This window comes from Balaenoptera acutorostrata, chromosome 3 (assembly GCF_949987535.1).
Source record: "Balaenoptera acutorostrata chromosome 3, mBalAcu1.1, whole genome shotgun sequence".
In the NCBI taxonomy this organism is placed as follows: domain Eukaryota; kingdom Metazoa; phylum Chordata; class Mammalia; order Artiodactyla; family Balaenopteridae; genus Balaenoptera; species Balaenoptera acutorostrata.
In genome coordinates, this window is record NC_080066.1 from 148,103,644 (window position 1) to 148,124,564 (window position 20,921).

At 40.7% G+C, this 20,921-nt stretch overlaps 1 protein-coding gene across 3 annotated transcripts in view; it reads right to left on the reverse strand.

Annotated features, from left to right (window-relative positions):
• Positions 1-20,921, reverse strand: part of DCAF5 (DDB1 and CUL4 associated factor 5) — a 105,471-nt gene that overhangs the window by 26,744 nt on the left and 57,806 nt on the right. For all 3 annotated transcript variants that reach the window (XM_057543725.1, XM_057543727.1, XM_057543726.1), the window contains exon 6: positions 19,459-19,672. In XM_057543725.1, the coding sequence (XP_057399708.1) occupies positions 19,459-19,672 (214 nt within the window). The remainder of the gene's footprint in view (positions 1-19,458; positions 19,673-20,921) is intronic.

A 20,921-nucleotide genomic window follows, 5' to 3' on the forward strand; every position in this document is an offset into this window, starting at 1 on the left:
ATCATTTTTCTAGGTTCCACATGTGTTAATATACGATATTTGTTTTTCTCTTTCTGACTTACTTCACTCTGTATGACAGTCTCTTCTAGATCCATCCACATCTCTACAAATGACCCAATTTCCTTCCTTTTTATGGCTGAGTAATATTCCACTGTATATATGTACCACAACTTCTTTATCCATTGGTCTGTTGATGGGCATTTAGGTTGCTTCCATGACCTGGCTACTGTAAACAGTGCTGCAATGAACACTGGGGTGTATGTGTCTTTTTGAATTATGGGTTTCTCTGGGTATATGCCCAGTAGTGGGATTGCTAGGTCATATGGTAATTCTATTTTTAGTTTTTTAAGGAACCTCCATACTGTTCTCCATAGTGGCTGTAACAATTTACATTCCTACCAACAGTGGAAGACAGTTCCCTTTTCTCCACACCCTCTCCAGCATTTGTTGTTTGTAGTATTTCTGATGATACCCATTCGAACTGGTGTGAGGTGATACCTCATTGTAGTTTTGATCTCCATTTCTCTAATAATTAGTGATGTTGAACAGCTTTTCATGTGCTTCTTGGCCATCTGTATGTCTTCTTTGGAGAAATTTCTATTTAGGTCTTCTGCCCATTTTTCAATTGGGTTGTTTGTTTTTCTAATATTGAGCTGCATATATATTTTGGAGATTAATCCTTTGTCCATTGATTCTTTTGCAAATATTTTCTCCAATTCTGAGGGTAGTCTTTTCGTCTTGTTTGTAGTTTCCTTTGCTGTGAAAAAGCTTTTAAGTGTCATTAGGTCCCATTTGTTTATTTTTGTTTTTATTTCCATTACTCTAGGAGGTGGATCAAAAAAGATCTTGCTGTGATTTATCTCAAAGAGTGTTCTTCCGGGCTTCCCTGGTGGCGCAGTGGTTGAGAATCTGCCTGCCAATGCAGGGGACACGGGTTCGAGCCCTGGTCTGGGAAGATCCCACATGCCGTGGAGCAACTGGGCCCGTGAGCCACAATTACTGAGCCTGCACGTCTGGAGCCTGTGCTCCACAACAAGAGAGGCCGCGATAGTGAGAGGTCCGCGCACCGCGATGAAGAGTGGCCCCTGCTTGCCGCAACTAGAGAAAGCCTTTGCAGAGAAACGAAGACCCAACACAGCCAAAAATAAATAAATAAATAAATAAATAAATAAATAAATAAAATGAAAGTAAACTTAAAAAAAAAAAAAAGAGTGTTCTTCCTATGTTTTCCTCTTAGAGTTTTATAGTGTCCAGTCTTATATTTAGGTCTCTAATCCATTTTGAGCTTATTTTTGTGTATGGTGTTAGGGAGTGTTCTAATTTCATTCTTGTACATGTAGCTGTCCAGTTTTCCCAGCACCACTTATTGAAGAGACTGTCTTTTCTCCAGTGTATATCCTTGCCTCCTCTGTGATAGATTAGTTGACCACAGGTGCATGGGTTTATCTCTGTGCTTTCTATCCTGTTCCACTGATCTATATTTCTGTTTTTGTGCCAGTACCATATTGTCTTGATTACTGTAGCTTTGTAGTATAGTCTGAAGTCAGGGAGTCTGATTCCTCCAGCTCCATTGTTTTCCCTCAAGATTGCTTTGGCCATTCGGGGTCTTTTGTGTCTCCATACAAATTTTAAGATTTTTTGTTCTAGTTCTGTAAAAAATGCCATTGGTAATTAGACAGGGATTGCACTGAATCTGTAGATTGCTATGGGTAGTATAGTTATTTTCACAGTATTGATTCTTCCAATCCAGGAACATGGTATATCTCCCCATCTGTTTGTATCATCTTTAATTTCTTTCATCAGTGTCTTACAGTTTTCTGCATACAGGTCTTTTGTCTCCCTAGGTAGGTTCATTCCTAGGTATTTTATTCTTTTTGTTGCAATGGTAAATGGGAGTGTTTCCTTAATTTCTCTTCCAGATTTTTCATCATTAGTGTATAGGAGTGCAAGAGATTTCTGTGCATTAATTTTGTATCCTGCTACTTTACCAAATTCATTGATTAGCTCTAGTAGTTTTCTGGTGGCATCTTTAGGATTCTCTATGTATAGTACCACACCATCTGACAACACTGACAGTTTTACTTCCTCTTTCCCAATTTGTATTCCTTTTATTTCTTTTTCTTCTCTGATTGCCGTGGCTAGGACTTCCAAAACTATGTTGAATAATAGTGGTGAGAGTGGACATCCTTGTCTTGTTCCTGATCTTAGAGGAAATGCTTTCAGTTTTTCACCATTGAGAATGAGGTTTGCTGCAAGTTTGTCATATATGGCCTTTATTATGTTGAGGGAGGTTCCCTCTATGCCCGCTTTCTGGAGAGTTTTTATCATAACTGGGTGTTGAATTTTGTCAAATGCTTTTTCTGCATGTATTGAGATGATCATATGGTTTTCCTTCTTCAATTTGTTAATATGGTGTATCACAGCGATTGATTTGCATATATAGAAGAATCCTTGCATCCCTGGGATAAATCCCACTTGATCATGGTATACAATCCTTTTAATGTGTTGTTGGATTCTGTTTCCTAGTATTTTGTTGAGGATTTTTGCATCTATATTCATGAGTGATATTGATCTGTAATTGTCTTTTTTTGTAGTATCTTTGTCTGGTTTTGGTATCAGGGTGATGGTGGCCTCACAGAATGAGTTTGGGAGTGTTCCTTCCTCTGCAATGTTTTGGAAGAGTTTGAGAAGGATGGGTGTCAGCTCTTCTCTAAACGCTTGGCAGAATTCACCTGTGAAGCCATCTGGTCCTGGACTTTTGTTTGTTGGAAGATTTTTAATCACAGTTTCAATTTCATTACTTGTGATTGATCTGTTCATATTTTCTATTTCTTCCTGGTTCAGTCTTGGAAGGTTATACCTTTCTAAGAATTTGTCCATTTCTTCCAGGTTGTCCATTTTATTGGCATAGAGTTGCTTGCAGTAGTCTCTTAGGATGCTTTGTATTTCTGCCGTGTCTGTTGTAACTTCTCCTTTTTCATTTCTGATTTTATTGATTTGAGTCCTCTCCCTCTTTTTCTTGATGATTCTGGCTAATGGTTTATCAATTTTGTTTATCTTCTCAAAGAACCAGCTTTTAGTTTTATTGATCTTTGCTATTGTTTTCTTTGTTTCTATTTCATTTATTTCTGCTCTGATCTTTATGATTTCTTTCCTTCTACTAACTTTGGGTTTTGTTTGTTCTTCTTTCTCTAGTTCCTTTAGGTGTAAAGGTTAGATTGTTTGAGATTTTTCTTATTTCTTGAGGCTTGTATTGCTATAAACTTCCCTCTTAGAACCGCTTTCGCTGCATCCCATAGGTTTTGGATCATCTTGTTTTCATTGTCATTTGTCTCTAGGTATTTTTTGATTTCCTCTTTGATTTCTTCAGTGATCTCTTGGTTATTTAGTAACGTGTTGTTTAGCCTCCATGTGTTTGTGTTTTGTACATTATTTTTCCCTGTAATTGATTTCTAATCTCATAGTGTTGTGGTCAGAAAAGATGCTTGATATGATTTCAATTTTGTCAAATTTACTGAGGCTTGATTTGTGACCCAAGATGTGATCTATCCTGGAGAATGTTCCGTGCGTGCTTGAGAAGAAGTGTAATCTGCTGTTTATGGATGGAATGTGCTATAAATATCAATTAAATCTATCTGGTCTATTGTGTCATTTAAAGCTTGTGTTTCCTTATTAATTTTCTGTTTGCACGATCTGTCCACTGTTTTAAGTAAGGTGTTAAAGTCCCCCACTATTATTGTGTTACTGTCAATTTCCTCTTTTACAGCTGTTAGCAGTTGCCTTATGTATTGAGGTGCTCCTATGTTGGATACATACAGATTTATAAATGTTATATCTTCTTCTTGGATTGATCCCTTGATCATTATGTAGTGTCCTTCCTTGTCTCTTGTAACAGTCTTTATTTTAAAGTCTGTTTTATCTGATATGAGTATTGCTACTCCAGCTTTCTTTTCATTTCCATTTGCATGGAATATCTTTTTCCATCTCCTCACTTTCAGTCTATATGTGTTCCTAGGTCTGAAGGGGTCTCTTGTGGATAGCATATAGATGGGTCTTGTTTTTGTATCCATTCAGCGAGCCTGTCTTTTGGTTGGAGCATTTAATCCATTCACGTTTAAGGTAATTATCGATATTATGTTCCTATTACCGTTTTCTTAATTGTTATGGGTTGGTTTTTGTAGGTCCTTTTCTTCTCTTGTGTTTCCCACTTAGAGAAGTTCCTTTAGCATTTGTTGTAGAGCTGGTTTGGTGGTGCTGGATTCTCTTAGCTTTTGCTTGCCTGTGAAGCTTTTGATTTCTCCACTGAATCTGAATGAGATCCTTGCTGGGTAGAGTAATCTTGGTTGTAGGTTCTTCCCTTTCATCAGCTTAAATATGCCATGCCACTCCCTTCTGGGTTGTAGAGTTTCTGCTGAGAAATCAGCTGTTAACCTTATGGGAGTTCCCTTGTATGTTATTTGTCATTTTTCCCTTGTTGCTTTCAATAATTTTTCTTTGTCTTTAATTTTTGCCCGTTTGATTACTATGTGTCTCGGCGTGTTTCTCCTTGGGTTTACGCTGCCTGGGACTCTCTGCGCTTCCTGGACTTGGGTGGCTATTTCCTTTCCTATGTTAGGGAATTTTTCTACTATAATCTCTTCAAATATTTTCTCGGGTCCTTTCTCTCTCTCTTCTCCTTCTGGGACCCCTATAATGCGAATGTTGTTGCGCTTAATGTTGTCCCAAAGGTTTCCTAGGCTGTCTTCATTTCTTTTCATTCTTTTTTCTTTATTCTGTTTCGCAGCAGTGAATTCCACCATTCTGTCTTCCAGGTCACTTATCCGTTCTTCTGCCTCAGTTATTCTGCTATTGATTCCTTCTAGTGTAGTTTTCATTTCAGTTATTGTATTGTTCATCTCTGTTTGTTTGTTCTTTAATTCTTCTAGGTGTTTGTTGTTTAATTCTTCTAGGTCTTTGTTAAACATTTCTTGCATCTTCTCGATCTTTGCCTCCATTCTTTTTCCAAGGTCCTGGATCATCTTCACTATCATTATTCTGAATTCTTTTTCTGGAGGGTTGCCTATCTCCACTTCATTTAATTGTTTGTCTGGGGTTTTATCTTGTTTCTTCATCTGGTACATAGTCCTCTGCCTTTTCATCTTGTTTTTCTTTCTGTGGATGTGGTTTTTGTTCCACAGGCTGCAGGATTGTAGTTCTTCTTGCTTCTGCTCTCTGCCCTGTGGTGGATGAGGCTATTTAAGAGGCTTGTGCAGGTTTCCTGATGGGAGGGACTGGTGGTGGGTAGAGCTGGCTGTTGCTCTGGTGGACAGAGCTCAGTAAAACTTTAATCCGCTTGTCTGCTGATGGGTGGGGCTGGGTTCCCTCCCTGCGGGTTGTTTGGCCTGAGGCGACCCAACACTGAAGCCTACCTGGGCTCTTTGGTGGGGCTAATGGCAGACTCTGAGAGGGCTCACGCCAAGGAGTACTTCCCAGAACTTCTCCTGCTGGTGTCCCTATCCTCACAATGAGACACAGCCACACCCCGCCTCTGCAGGAGACCCTCCAACACTAGCAGGCAGGTCTGGTTCAGTCTCCTATGGGGTCACTGCTCCTTCCACTGGGTCCTGATGCGCACACTACTTTGTGTGTGCCCTCCAAGAGTGGAGTCTCTGTTTCCCCCAGTCCTGTCGAAGTCCTGCAATCAAATCCCGCTAGCCTTCAAAGTCTGATTGTCTAGAAATTCCTCCTCCTGTTGCCGGACCCCCAGGTTGGGAAGCCTGACGTGGGGCTCAGAACCTTCACTCCAGTGGGTGGACTTCTGTGGTATAAGTGTTCTCCAGTTTGTGAGTCACCCACCCGCAGTTATGGGATTTGATTTTATTGTGATTGCGCCCCTCCTACCGTCTCATTGTGGCTTCTCTTTTGTCCTTGGATGTGGGGTATCTTTTCTGGTGAGTTTCAGTGTCTTCCGGTTGATGACTGTTCAGCAGTTAGTTGTGATTCTGTTGTTCTCGCAAGAGGGAGTGAGAGCACTTCCTTCTACTCTGCCATCTTGAACCAATCTCTCAAAAATTTTTTTTAAATTTAGGAGCTTCCCAGAGATCTTTTATGCAAGCCCAAGCATCCTGAACTTCCCTGTTGTCACCTACATCTTTGAGCAGGAAGCCATTGCCAACCCAGCTATGAGTTAATGCCAGAGACATAAGCAATCCCCTTTTATGAGGCAGCTTCAAACTGCCTGATCTCAGAAAGAGAGGACACTAAGCCAGATCTATTTTAATTAGGACTCATAAGAGCACTGTCTAATAGCAACCAGTGAGCAATTCTGAGACTTCATTTATTTCCAAAGATTAACAAAAGTGCTTTGCTTTAAGTTTAGGTCAGCATTACTTCCTGCCGTTTGGTCCCATCTGCTTATTGCCCTAGAAAAATAAAGGCCTACAGTTTTCTAAAGAAAATTTCTGACTTAAAAATGACACTGTGTACATCCAAAAAGTGTAAGTCCAACATATACACAACCTCATGCCTAATGAATACATTACTAAATACTTCGTAATCATTAAAAATCAATTTACCAGTCTTCAAAACACTAGTAATAACATGAGAAAGGAGGGAAAGAAACTCATGTTCAAAGATGAAGAAAATGCTATCCACAGGGGCTAGGTGATTTGGCTCAGGGCACAGCTGAAAAAGAAGTGGGTTCAGTTTCCTCATCTGGTTGCTCGTTGCTATGGTCTGAATGTTTGTGTCCCCCCAAATTCACATGTTCAAATCCTAATGCCCAATGTGATATTAGGAGGTGGGGCCTTTGGGAGATGATTGGGCCTTAAGGGTGGAGCCCTCATAAATGGGATTAGCACTCCTGTAAAAGAGACCCGGCAGAGCTCCCTAGGCCCTTCCACCATGTGAGGAAACAGTGAGAAGTCAGCAGGCTGCAACCAGGAAGACGGCCTTCACCAGAACCCAATCAGGTTGGCACCCTGATCTTGGACTTCCAGCCTCCACAATGTGAGAAAGAAATTACTGACATTATAAGCCACCCAGTCCATGGTATTTTGTTGTGGCAGCCATAACAGACTAAGATACCCTCTGAGGCTCATTTAGTTCTAAGATTCTATGATTACTCTGTGAAGGAATGATGGAAGCCAGATCAGAGCTGAAAGTCCCTAAACTGCTGGCTCACGGTTGCTTGACGAGTCACTACATAAGTATGTTGAAAATAAGGAAATTCAAAGTCTAATTGTGTTACACTTCAACTTAAAAGTTTCCTCAACAACAGAAACCAAAGACCTCAGGATTTTAAAAATGGGCAAAGTACTTGAACAGACATTTTCCAACAAAGAAATGTATAATGGCCATATACAAATGGCCAAAAAGCACACAAAAAGATGCTCAACATCACTAAACATTAGGGAAATTAATATCAAAACCACAAGGAGATACCACCTCACACTCATTAGGATGGTTACTATCAAAAAAACAGAAAATAGCTCCTCAAAAAATTAAAAATAAAGTCACTATATGATTCATCAATTCCACCTCTGGGTATATAGCTAAAAGAACTGAATGCAGGATCTCTTAGAGATATTTATAAAACAATGTTCATAGCAGCTTTATTCACAACAGCCAAAGAGGGAAGCAACCCAAGTGTCCATCAAGAGATGAATGTATAAACAAAACGTGGTGCATACACACGATGGAATATTATTCAGATTTTAAAAGGAAGGAAATTCTGACACAAGCTACAACATGGATGAATCTTGAACATTATGAGAAGTGAAATAAGCCAGTTACAAAAAGACAAATACTGTATGATTCCACTTATGAGGTTCCTAGAGTAAGTGAGTAGTCAAATTCATAAAGACAAAGTGGAATGGTGGTTACCAAGAGCTGGGGGCAGGGGAGGGAGGGGAGTTAGTGTTTAATGGGTACAGAGTTTCAGTTTTGCAAGATGAAAAACTTTTGGAGATAGATGCTCCTGATGGTTACACAACAATGTTAATGTACTTATCACTACAATATACTTAAATATTTTTCCCTTAAAAATAGAAGGAAAAAAGAAAAGATGAACCCTCATTGTCTTGACTTAGGGTCCATCCAGTAACTCCCTGCAGTTTATGACACTATCTTGTTTGAAGTTAGGAAGTTGGAATTCAGGAGCCCAAAGGCTTTTCTCTCACAGCCTGTTTGGCAAAACTACCTACTATCAATAGTTAGGGGGAAAAATTCATTAATCACACACGAACCGAGCACTGATATGCCAGGCACTCTGGTGTTTACAAAGATATATAAGGTAGTACCTGGGTTCTCAAGGAGCTTAAACCAAGTAGAAAATACACATGTAGGTACACAGCTACCCTGCCATGAAGTCGAGATCACTAGGTGCCATTCTGAGAAATAAGGTGCCTGCTGATTCACAAAAGTCAAGGCAAGACAGATTTGAGCCCTGAGCCACCCATAGGTAAAGATGTGGTAGAAAAAGGCAAAGGAAAGAGGAAAGATAAAGCTATGGTGCTCATGCAGTCTACTGTTTTAACAGAAACAGGAAGCACGGGTAACTCACTCCTTCATACCCTGCTCATGTCCCTCAGGCCTTACTGCTTAGTGTACCTGACCTCCAACTGCCAGTATCCATATCTCTTTGCCTAAGGGCTTCTCAAAAGCTCAGGAGGCTGCAGGGTACTCTAGGGAATGAACACTCCCTGAGAGCAGGCTCCAGCAGTGACTCATATCCCAGCTGCCTAGATCCCAGGGAGAATAACCCTGAAGTGTGTGTTCTATACCCTTTCCCCTCAGAATCAAACTCCAATTGCCCACAGTTGTAGTTGGCTCACTGAATCATCCTTCTTTTCCCTATCTCACTTTTCCACTCCTCTGATATTTACTGCATTTCCAAATAAATTACTTGCACCTGAAACCTGAACCCAAATTAAGACACATGGGGGAGGGAACACAAAAGAACTGTCACTAATAATTTATATATAAAAGATATTTATTACTCAACAGCTCCTCATTTCATGCTCTGTGTTTAAAAGAGGCTATAAAACTTCATATAGAGAATTCCTGTTACCCTGTGCACACCCCTCCCCAATATCTTCCCCAGACTAAACAAATGAAAAATAAATATTAAAAAAGAGCGAACCAAGGCTGGGCTTATCAGAGGTTTTACTATTTCATTGCAAAGGATCAGTGCTTTCCCATTTGCTCAACTATTCACCAGGGAAAGCCATGAAAAGGTAAAAGGGGACTCCCAGACAGAAAGCTGACGCACAAGGCTGCCTTAGAAGGAAGAAAACTCCCACAGAGTTGAGGCCTCTTGGATTTAGTATGACAGCTCCAGAAATAGGTGGAAAATGAGTACAATGTACAGGCTTCCTCTCAGGGACAAGGGCAACTCCTGACCCCTTTCTTCCTCTTGCAGCCACCACAAGGGAACAGCTCAGGATAATTTCCAAGGAGGGGGTCTCGACCCACTGCCGGCTAGTCAGACTGTTTAACTGTTCACACACACCGGAATCACAAAACTGCCCTGAGGAATTCATTTATGGCATTTCTTGGTTGTCTGCTGGGCCCCTTCCAACATTAAAAGTTGGCTGCCTAGGATACCGCTGAGAGAGTGAAATAAAAATGAGTTCATCCGTTTATTCATTAAACAAGTATTTACTGAATGTCTACTATGTCTAGAGTGTTGGGCACTGTCCCAGGGAAAGGACTGATCAAAAAGACCCTGTCCCTACCTTCATGTGACTTACATTTTATTGGGTGGGGAGAGGAAAAGAATTTTATGCATATATAATGTGAGTGAAGAGTAAGTAGGGGAAAAAAAGTTATAAAGAATATATGTATGTAATGTGTCCAGTGGTGGTGTTACAGAGAAAAATTAAACAGCAGGTTAGGGTATGTAGGGAGTGCTGGGGGTGGTTAGTTTCATTTTATACAGGGTAGTCACAGAAGGCCTCTCTGATAATATGGCATTTTGAGCATAGCCCTGAAGGAAATGAGGGAGCAAGTTATATGGCTATCTGGGAGAAGAACAGAAGAATATTCTAGGAGAAGGGACAGAGCTCTGGGCTATTTTAAAATACAAGGTAGGGGCGGTCCATTGGTTAAGACTCCGTGCTTCCACTGCAGGGGGCACGGGTTTGATCCCTGGTTGGGGAACTGAGGATCCTGCATGCGCGTGGCAGCAGCAAACAAACAAACAAATAACACCACCAACAAAAAAACCACAAGGTAGCCAAAGGAGCTCTTTTTCTTTTCTTTTTTCTTTTCTCTTTTCCCTCCCTCCATCCCTCCCTTCCTCTCTTTCCTTCTTCCTTTATCTCTCTTTCTTTCTCTCCCTCCTCCCCTCTCTTCCCTTTCTTTCTTTTTAAACCTTTGCAGAAATAAACATCATTTCAAGTGGACTGAGTCCAGAGATACATTTAACTTCATCAGAGCAGCTGGAAAGACTCCTCTCCTCCCAGGTTGAAGGAGGTTGAAGCCTCTGACTGAGGGGTGAGTGACAAATTAAAAACTCACTTCAGGGGGCTTCCCTGGCGGTGCAGTGGTTAAGAATCCGCCTGCCAATGCAGGGGACAAGGGTTCAAGCCCTGGTCCGGGAAGATCCCACATGCCGCAAAGCAACGAAGCCCATGCGCCACAACTACTGAGCCTGCGCTCTAGAGCCCACAAGCCACAACTACTGAAGCCGGCGTGCCTAGAGCCCGTGCTCCTCAACGAGAAGCCATCACAATGAGAAGCCCGTGCACCGCAACGAAGAGTAGCCCCCCCTCGCGCAACCAGAGAAAGCCCACGCGCAGCAACGAAGACCCAACGCAGCCAAAAGTAAAATATAAATAAAATAATTTTAAAAAAAACCAACTCACTTCACATGAGTGTTTCACCTTGTATCCTAACAGAGATAGATAGGGCAGGGCTCCGAATGAGAAAGAATGTTTTAGGGAGTCCATTATCTAGGCAATAGAAGCCCCACTTCCCCAAATGCTCTGAGGTATGGGGGATAGGACGAGGTAGGAGACCCACAGCCTACTTCAGATCAGAGAGTGGAAGACATACTTAATTTTAACTTGGCTTTGTGGGTAAGATGGGTGATACCAATGCAAAAATGAGCATAAGTTGTTGTGTGGATCCACACCATCCACAATCCTTCCCAGCCGGCCACAAAGGTTAAAGGTCGGCTACACTCTAACCCCATCTCTCACTGTTCATTCATTCCGTAGCCCAAGAGGGCAGCCTGTTTACTGATCTTGATGCAGCCCAGTCATCTTAAGTAGAGCTAACCTGCGGCCAGTGCATTTTATCTAATCCACTGTCAGTATGGAAATATTAACTTGTTCAAGCACAGGGACAGAGCAACAACTGCTTCTCTTAATAGATTTCAAGGAACCACCACCATGACCACCACCACCACCAACAACCAAAAAGAAAAAAAACCATATTAGCACCCTGTCACTATCTTATTTGCCCACATGTCCTCTGTCAATCTATTAACCTTTAGAGAAAACAGTCACTCACATAATACTCCCTACTCTGGTAGACTGCTATAATGCCCAGCATCCCCTCCAAGAACTCCTGAAACCAAAAAAATGCCTCCCACTTCTCACCCACCCAAAATCCACGTTAAAAAGGGGAAAAAGTTCTAGCATGCAGGAGGAACAGGCCATCTACTGATATACTCCAAAAATAACCCAGAATATGTCTTAGGTTCTTTGCTAACAGAGAAATCTCTTTCTGATCAATTTCTCCACTCCACTTCTCTAAGTAAAATATATGTATATGATACGTGTGTGTAAGTGTAACGTGTGTGTATGTGTGTGTGCACAGCAGTTAATATTCCCCAATATCTGCTGATGGAGAAAGAGACATATCAATCAGCTATTATTCACTGAGTACCGATCAATTTACACAGTTCTCTCCAAGGTTCCTCCCACAGTAATTGATTAATTACTCTCCAGTAAGTGGCACGCCTGTCTAATTAACTGTATTGAATAGGATAGAAAAACCAGATGGCTCTCTAGCCTGGATCAGCAACAGCAGAGAAACTGCTATTTAACATTTAAATCAAACACAGCTCTCATTTCTCCCTGACCTTTGTCAGAAGGGGAGAAAAAATGATTGAACCATTTTGTGATGTGCTCTCTATAAGATTATTTTCAGTAAAAGGTTTGCCAATTGGTATATAATATACATTTGATCATATCACTTATACCCAGAGCCTGTCACAAATACTATCCAAAGCAAACAGGAAAATTTTTCTTTGGAAATGGCCAAAGCCATAGGTTTATTTGATTTTATTTGTGGTAAGAGAAAATACAATTCCATTGGCTACCAATAAAAGCACACAAATATGCATACCCATAAGATTAACACTATTTTTTGCACGTGAAGTTACATGATTTTTGCTTCTTTGGATCATTTGCCATTTCAGCTCCACTAGGCTCCTGGATTCTTTGGTTTATTAAAATAACTAACTGTTATGGGTTCTGAGTAGGAAAAATTCTATTAATAATAATAAAAAAGTTCCATAAAGACAGCCAATAACTGTTGAATAATCAGTAGGGAAGAAATAAAAAAAAATGCTCTAAATCTCTAACAGCTGCTTGTAACAAAGTAGGCTGCATTACTTAAAGATGAATCTCTGTTTGGCAAAACTCTTTTGGAAACCTGGGCAAGATGAGGGGTCATCAACCAAACGGCCTTCAACAATCAATTTCTCCTCTGTGGGCCTTAGTTTTTATACTTGGGGACTGGAAAGTGGGGAGATGGTATCACTCATTTCAGTCTGCAAATGTGTATTTATATTCTTTATTCAAGCAAAGGTCTCCAGTCTTTCAGAGGAAGGAATATTATTTCCCTTTTCCCTTTTTTTAAGATACCCAAAAAAGAGGTAAAGCTACTTAAACTCTACAAGGAGAATGGGGCAGGTAGAGCAGGTTATACTCTGTTCCCATCATTAATATCTACCAGGGATTTCCTAGTGGAGCCCAAACTCCTAGTCAGGAACTATATATTAAAGGAGCACTGCCATGTTGTATCACCAGATCACATCAATTCCATTTGTTCCTAAGAGGAAATCAGGTCACCTAGTGGTCCTTTTCAGCTTAACAATTAAAAACCAGACTATATCTAGCAGGTGTGCATATACTCCAAAACCTTGTAAGCTTTCTAAGTTCTACATCAGTAAATGAACTAAAAGACGGTTTAATCCTTGAGTAAAATCTTAATCCAGGATTGCTAATACCTGAAGCCCCTAGTTTTCAGGAATTCCATAAACTCCTTAATATTACATGCAAAACGATGTGCATATGTACATTTTTCTGAAATGGTGTTCAAAGCTTTTAGACTTTCAAAGAGGTTCAGGAGTCAAAAAGATTTACAAATAGCTGATTTAATAAACAAGTTATCTTCATGCTACCTTCTCTTTATAAAGTAAAGAGTCTCCTAAAATATTCACCTAAAAAATACATACAACAAGGAATTCCTCTGCCATAACATTCTGTGTTCAGCTCTTCCTCATCAGCCCATGGAAGAGGCTATCGCCACTTGATCTGAAAACACAGGTGGCAGCAGGCCTACGAGGAAGAGGGTTCAATCATAGGCAATGGACTGAGTCTAGTCCTGGTTCAGCTACTGATTAGATCTGCAGTTTCAAACTACTCTAGACCTTAGTTTCACATGGGGATGAAACCTGTTCAACTATACCCAAAGGTTCCTGGGAGGATTAGTATGACATGCAAGTGCTTTAGAAGCTAAAGGGCAAAAAATATGATATAAAAGAAAGGCAAGGAGAAGAAGAAAAAGTTAGCTTAAAGACACAAAGCAAGTCAAAGGATAGAATCTGAGAGTTGAATCTCCCCTATTAAAAGTGTACTTTTATTTCAGGAGAACATATGGCATGCCAGGCCCCCACGTGAGCTTAATCAGGGCTGCATGGAGTTATTAGAAAAAAAAAAAAAAAGCGGAGCTATAACTTTCTAGGTTCCTTTACTGGCCTGGAGTGCACTTCCTGGCAAATTCCTACACCTCTATTATACCCATATAATGTCAACACAGAAAGGTTGAGTGGTGACGTAATGTCTGAGGCCAAGCCATGTATTCAAGGCCGTTTTGTTGGATTCACAGGGTACAAGTCAGCTCTTTTTTCCAGGGGATGAGATATGATGATGTAATTATCATGATTTTAGGGGTCTGCCATCTGTCAAGTTCAAAAGAAAGACCTCTGTAAGTGATCCCAATGTTCAGACACTCCAGGGCTCAGCTCTTTCAAGAAAACTTTATTATTCTTTCTGCTTCCTTCCCTATCCCACTTTCGGCAAGATGTAGGGATTACCAGGCCAGGTGTTAGATGAGACTAACGAAAGAGAAGACTTAAATTACCACACTGTCCATTTCCAGGCCACACAAACCAGTTAGCCTGAAAGACTTATTTCCCAGAAGCCTGAGGTGCTCTGCTGGACTCTCGCAATCTAGGGCAAGAGCCGTTTAAGGAACTGTGAAAGAAAGGGAACAAGAGCTGGGTGCTGTCTTACAAGGGTGTGCCAGAAAAGCTAGCAGGTGGAAAATTGGCCTTTTTTAACCCTGTTAAGAGATTGGCTCACTAAGTATACAGAGGGGAGTGTGAAGCTTGGGAGACAGAATGTACCTAGTCAGGCTGCAGGGAGAAAATGAAAAACAAAAAAAATCCAAGTATGATACAAAAGCAAGGAGGAGAACCTCTGGGTTCAGGCAGCCTCCAGAGGAAGGAATGCTGTTTGCTGTTTTACTAAAAGATTCCTCATTATATTGCAAGATTAGAAGGTGGGCTGCCTTTAAAAAAAAAAAAAAGTTAAGGCTTTATTTGGGGCTAATTGTTCCTGTTGATGCCCAACCAATCTGATGTCACTCATGTCACCTTATCTGATGATAGAAGTTATCGAACTTGAATAAGATTATACTAGCAATAAACAAACCATGTATTTTTAGCCAAAAGTGGGGATGACAGAGTGTATATACAGGGGTTTGAATGAAAATCTCAAAGAGGGTACGAACTGGCAGTCACGTGAATGTGTCTACCACAGCATCTGGCACACAGTAGATGCTCAGTAAATATCTGCTTTCTTATTTTATAAGATGGAGGGGATGAAAAGGCATGAAGTTAGGAAAGGTTCAGTAGGAAACAGGAAAAAGGAATGTGTCTCCACTCACCTATGAATTAGTGACAGACCATGAAACTAAACATGACAGAAAAACATCCTGCTGAAGCACAGAGGTTTGAAACTGGTGGCTCTAGAAAAGAATAGGTGTTATGGTACACAGGTTTGTTTAATTCATACAGTGAAGTATGAATTTGCTGCAATACTTAAAAATCAGGAAACTTCACATAACAAATCTCTACTTCTGGCTTTCCTTGAAAAAAACCAAAGGCCCTCCTGGCAACAATGGGCTGAAGCTGAGTCAAAGCTTCATTTATATGGCATTCACTTAGATTTAGGATGGGGTGGGCTCTCCAGCTGGCCACGGTCCCCACTACTCACTGTTGTTTACTTCTAGCCCAACTCACTCATTTTTGCTGCTTGCCTTGCTTAAGGCATTACGTTGTGACCTTTTGTATAGTGAAAAGGAGTCTCTACTGAGAGCTCAAAAATCTGGGTTCCAGGGCTTCCCTGGTGGCGCAGTGGTTAAGAATCCACCTGCTAATGCAGGCGACACGGGTTCGAGCCCTGGTCCAGGAAGATCCCACATTAAAAAAAAAAAAAAAAGAAAGAAAAAAAAAAAATCTGGGTTCCAGTCCTACTCAAACTTGTACATGTCTTAACTTGTATACCTACCCTCTCTAAGCCTGTTTTCTCATCTGTAAAAGGAGGGATTGTACAAAATGATCTCTAATAGCTCTATAATTAGAATTGATCTACAATGGTGGCAATGAGCATGGGGAAGACACAAAGTAGGCTCAGTCGGTTTTATGCTTTATTCTGATCTTGAAATGTTAGTTTCATTTTGGGGCTAATGAATTACCTAGTGAACCTAGGACAGTCTTATAAGAAGTACAGGCTCTCTGGCATAATGGTTTGATTTGTGTGGACTGAGTAATACTGTAATTAAAAGCCAGAAGACTGTCTCAGATAGATAGGTCGCTTACTGCCTTTCTTGACCATGTTCATTCCTATTATGGAAGTTCGCAGATTCCTCTCTGGGATGGTTACTTACCCAGCCTAGGACTAAATGAAGAGTTCCAGAGCACAGAGCCTCGGGCTGTGGGCGTACTCAAAGCATACAAGAAAAAGATCAAATATAAAGACCGATATAAGGAAAGGGTAGGCTTTGGAATTTGAAAGCAGCTAAAAAGATCCTGTCTGAACCAGCCAAAGAATACACATATCAGGGCTTCCCTGGTGGCGCAGTGGCTGAGAATCTGCCTGCCAATGCAGGGGACACGGGTTCGAGCCCTGGTCTGGGAAGATCCCACATGCCACGGAGCAACTGGGCCCGTGAGCCACAACTACTGAGCCTGCGCGTCTGGAGCCTGTGCCCCGCAACGGGAGGGGCCGCGATAGTGAAAAGGCCCGCGCACCGCGATGAAGAGCGGCCCCCGCACCGCGATGAAGAGTGGCCCCCACTTGCCGCAACTAGAGAAAGCCCTCACACGAAAACTAAGAGACCCAACACAGTCATAAATAAATAAATAAATAAAAATAAATAAAGTATTAAAAACTATAAAAAAAAAAAAAAAGAATACACATATCAGTCCTGCAGATCATACTGTAACTGTGGCAGCTGCTGCTTTAGCCCTGAGTGTGGAAAGTCAGAGCCCATAAATCACTTTTGAGAGACATGTTTCAGGAATGAGCCAATAATTTTGGCCTCCTGTGCTACACTTAGAAAGTATAAGCTCAGCAGATTAGTTTCACTGAAAATCCATTATTTAATTCATCTTCCTAAAGCTCCTGGAAGTTGAGCAGGAAAACAGGTACTTATCAATCCTGACTTACAGTTATACAAGGCTTAGGCCTGGAAAGCTAAAAACCACACATTGACCAAAGTACTCAAGATTCACTTCAACAAATATTTATTGTGCTCTCAGTGTGCCAGGCGTTGGAGACAAGAGAATGATGAATTAGCTACATTTCTTAGTCCCTAAGGAGTGAAGAAAACAGCCAAACATAAATCTCTGTACTTCCTATTCCCTAGGTTATATACTTCTGATAATCTATATAGGGAATATAAACAGACTTTAACTCTGAAATGGATTTGAAGTTAGACTCAATGATTTCCCATCCTCCTCTATCCATGGCAAACCACTTATCCCAACCAAAAAGCAGTCTAGTTTGTCAGAAAGAATATATTACCCACAAACTCTTCCCATAGGACAAAAATCATACATAACAGTCAAATCTGAATAGAGAAAATCAAAAGCCATTCCATGTTTTTATCATTATATATAACCTGAAAGGCCAAAACAACTACATCTTGTCTATGTAGATAACCAGGACCACCACAAAACACCTTGTGTGGCTCTGCCTATGGCAGTATCTGTACCTGTCCCCCTGTATCTCAAAGTGGGTAATTATAACCTAGGTCAAAAGTTCTCAATCAGGGGCAATGTCTGGGGACATTTTCGGTTGTCTGGGTGACAGCCGGGGGAGATGATACTGGCATCTAGTGGGGAGAGGCCAGGGATGCTGCTAATTACCCTACAACGCACAGGACAGCCCCACAAAATAAAGAATTATCTGACCAAAATGTTGACAGTGCCAAGGTGGAGAAACCATGGCCTATGTGTTCTTACATACTGGTTAGAGGCCTTTGTTCTGGGTCTTTTAAGGACTCCACACAGGCAGGTTCTGGCTGCTAACATAGGAACTAAAAGAAAACACAACATCCATTCTCCTTCACCTCTTTCTCCTTTCTCTCAGGGCCTGTGTCTCCGGTAATAAAACCTAATAAACCACTACATTTCTACAATTAGTGCCTGCTCTTTATTGTTCAATGAAATAAAATCACATGCATAAGAGGTTTGACAGAAGACGGAAAATCAACAAAAGCAAGGAAGCAAGGTAGAGAGGGAGGCAGGGGCTTGGTTGTCATTTCCATAGCTAAATGAAACTAAATCAACCATTCTGCAGAGCAAAAAAATTACCTATTCTATTGTGAGTCAGATCATCTCTAGAAACTGCTTCTTTCCACCCAAGAAACAAATTGCCTATAAAAACTAAGTCTATCAGGCATTGTGGCCTCTCCAAGGAGATATCGCTTATATAACTGAGGCCACCTAGTGGTTTTAAGTGTAGATTGCAGCTAAGTAGGCCCTAGGACTCTGACAAATATAAATTCTGAATTTAGATATATATTCTCTATTTGTAAAAGGGGAAATTCCTAGCCTGGACAACTTAAAAGATATTCTCAGTTTCTTTAACATGCAACTCAATTAAAAAAGCATTTATTGTGCTCCTACTACATATGCTCATCTTTAAGCTATGATGTTGGGGAGCCTCTACCTCAGCTAGGGAGAAAAACCCTAGCTACTACCTTCAAAAAGCAGGGTCTTCACAAGTTCTCAAAGAACTATTTCTTTTATGCCCCTTGCCCACAAATAACTTTAAAGCAGTGGAGTACAGCATGTGAGAATTATATGTCAAAGTTTAACATAGCTGATGGATCCAAAGAGAACACTAAGAATTAGCAAGACTAAGGTTTCTATTTTTCCAATCTAGATGTGAAACGGCAATAAGATTTGTTGTGTTTGACAAGAAAAAAGAATTTATCCATTTATTTGTTCAATCTTTCTTTATATTTGTCTTTACTCAGCTTGATTACTCAGACCAGTCCAACTGATCCATTCACTGACACCCACTTTAGAACTTCTATGGCCAAGAGAGACAGGTATAGCAAAGGTATAGGTATGTTTTTAAACTGCCAGCTCTAAGTCAACATCAGTATCTCGATTCCCAGTAAGACTGTGAAAAGGCTGGAAACTCACAGCTTGGGTTCTCCTTCCCTGTTGTGATGCTGGCAATAAAAAGGAAAAACGTCAGCATCTGGCTTCCTCTCAAAGCTGCTCAGCCCATTTCATCCAAGAAAAAGGTGCCATTCAAAGGGGCTCTTCAGGATGTATGTCTCTTGGAGGGTACTTACAGTGTTTCATTCATCATTGTGTTTCACTGATACAGAAAAAAAGGTGTCTTTTTTTGGCAGGCTAATTGTCCATGGACTTCCTCCTTTCTTGTGAAATGACACACTCTTAGAATCTTAAAATCTGTTCACAAACTTGGCAGAGCTAGGTTGCTCAGACCATACTGTGGTTTATGGTGTGTGTCTCATATTACCCAAAGGCAGCTCTGATGGAAAAACTCACTATTAAGCCAGAATGTCTCCAGACACTTACTGTTTCCCCTCAACTGTTTCTACCGGACATGGCTAAAGAGAAATAAAGACCAGTACAGAAAGAAAAATCTGAGAGGAAAGCATGAGTGTGGGATGCAGGCGGCAGAAGGCACTTACCTGGTCACGATCTCCTGCAAAACAGCAGCTTTTCATGGTACATGAGTTGAAGTAACCCTGATTGTCAAACTGGAACACAGGCAGGCGGGAGTGGATGTCATAGAGTACAGGGGGCAGACGACGTCTCAGGGCCAGGAGCTGGGTCCCGTTGCTGTTGAATCGCACACTCATGGCACTTTGGAGGGATAGGTTGCCCCCATAGCGCAGGAGAGAACTGGAAGGCGGAAAGCACAGGGATCAGGCATGAGGCAGGCTGGACAAGAGTCTGCAAAAAACACTGCATTTTGTACCAGGACCTCCTGTCAGGCTTGCACATCTGAATTTTGGCAGAAAGTTATTTTTATGCAGTAGGCTAGAAGGTAATAAAGAGGACAGAGATGACTCCTTGATTACATTAAAGCAAGTTATTTAAACTGGTGGTTCCCCTCTTCAATCTCCGGAAGGCAAATTACCAGTAAATTTATAGGAAAAGGATAATACAAGCATCTTGAAAGAAGAGACATATTAAAATGATTAGTTCTTTTATCTACCTGAGCTACATAAGCAAATAGATACTTGTCAAGACTCTGGGAAGTCAGTGGTGCCCACACTAACTGGCTAATCATGGATGGTATTTAAGGAATATATTTGTCCTTTGAATTAGCGATACAAGAACCATCAGCCAAGAAAAGATACTCTAGTTTATTCTGGATTTTTTTTTTAATAATAATCACTCTATTGCTTACACATTTATTTTTGAATTTTCAATCTGTTTACAGAGAATTTTTATATTTCATATGGCACGACTCAAGAATAAATATTAAAGAAAAAATTTAAACACAGAGCAAGCAGTTACAACAATTAGAAAAGCAAGATGACTTGTTTCCCTTTACAATTCCCAAAGAGTTTATATTTAGCTTTAAAATATACTTTGGCTAATATATATAATTCCATTTATCCAGCTTCTACTAGAGAGTGGTATGATCTGGTTCACCCAGTATTCTTCTGTAGTTTCATAATGTTCATAACATTTTTAAAAAGTCACACAGTATGGTTCCAAATAATTTACTTTGATGACTCAGAAGATACTTACAATGTGCTAACTAGGATGGCAGTGAACATTAACAATTATACAGTACTAAGTAACAAAGGGTGTGTGTTTTAACTTTCTAGTAGTCAGTCTCCTTGATTATGATTACCCGGACACTATTTTATTATAGAGGGATGACTGTTCATTGTCCATGTCAACCAACTTTTCTTTCTTTAATTCTTGGAACACCAAATTACTGGTAAGAAAGTGAGATTAACTGTATGCACTGGAGGGACTTCCCTGGTGGTGCAGTGGTTAAGAATCCGCCTGCCAATGCAGGGGACACAGGTTCGAGCCCTGGTCCAGGAAGATCCCACATGCCGTGGAGCAACTAAGCCTGTGCACCACAACTACTGAGCCTGTGCTCTAGAGCCTACAAGCCACAATTACTGAG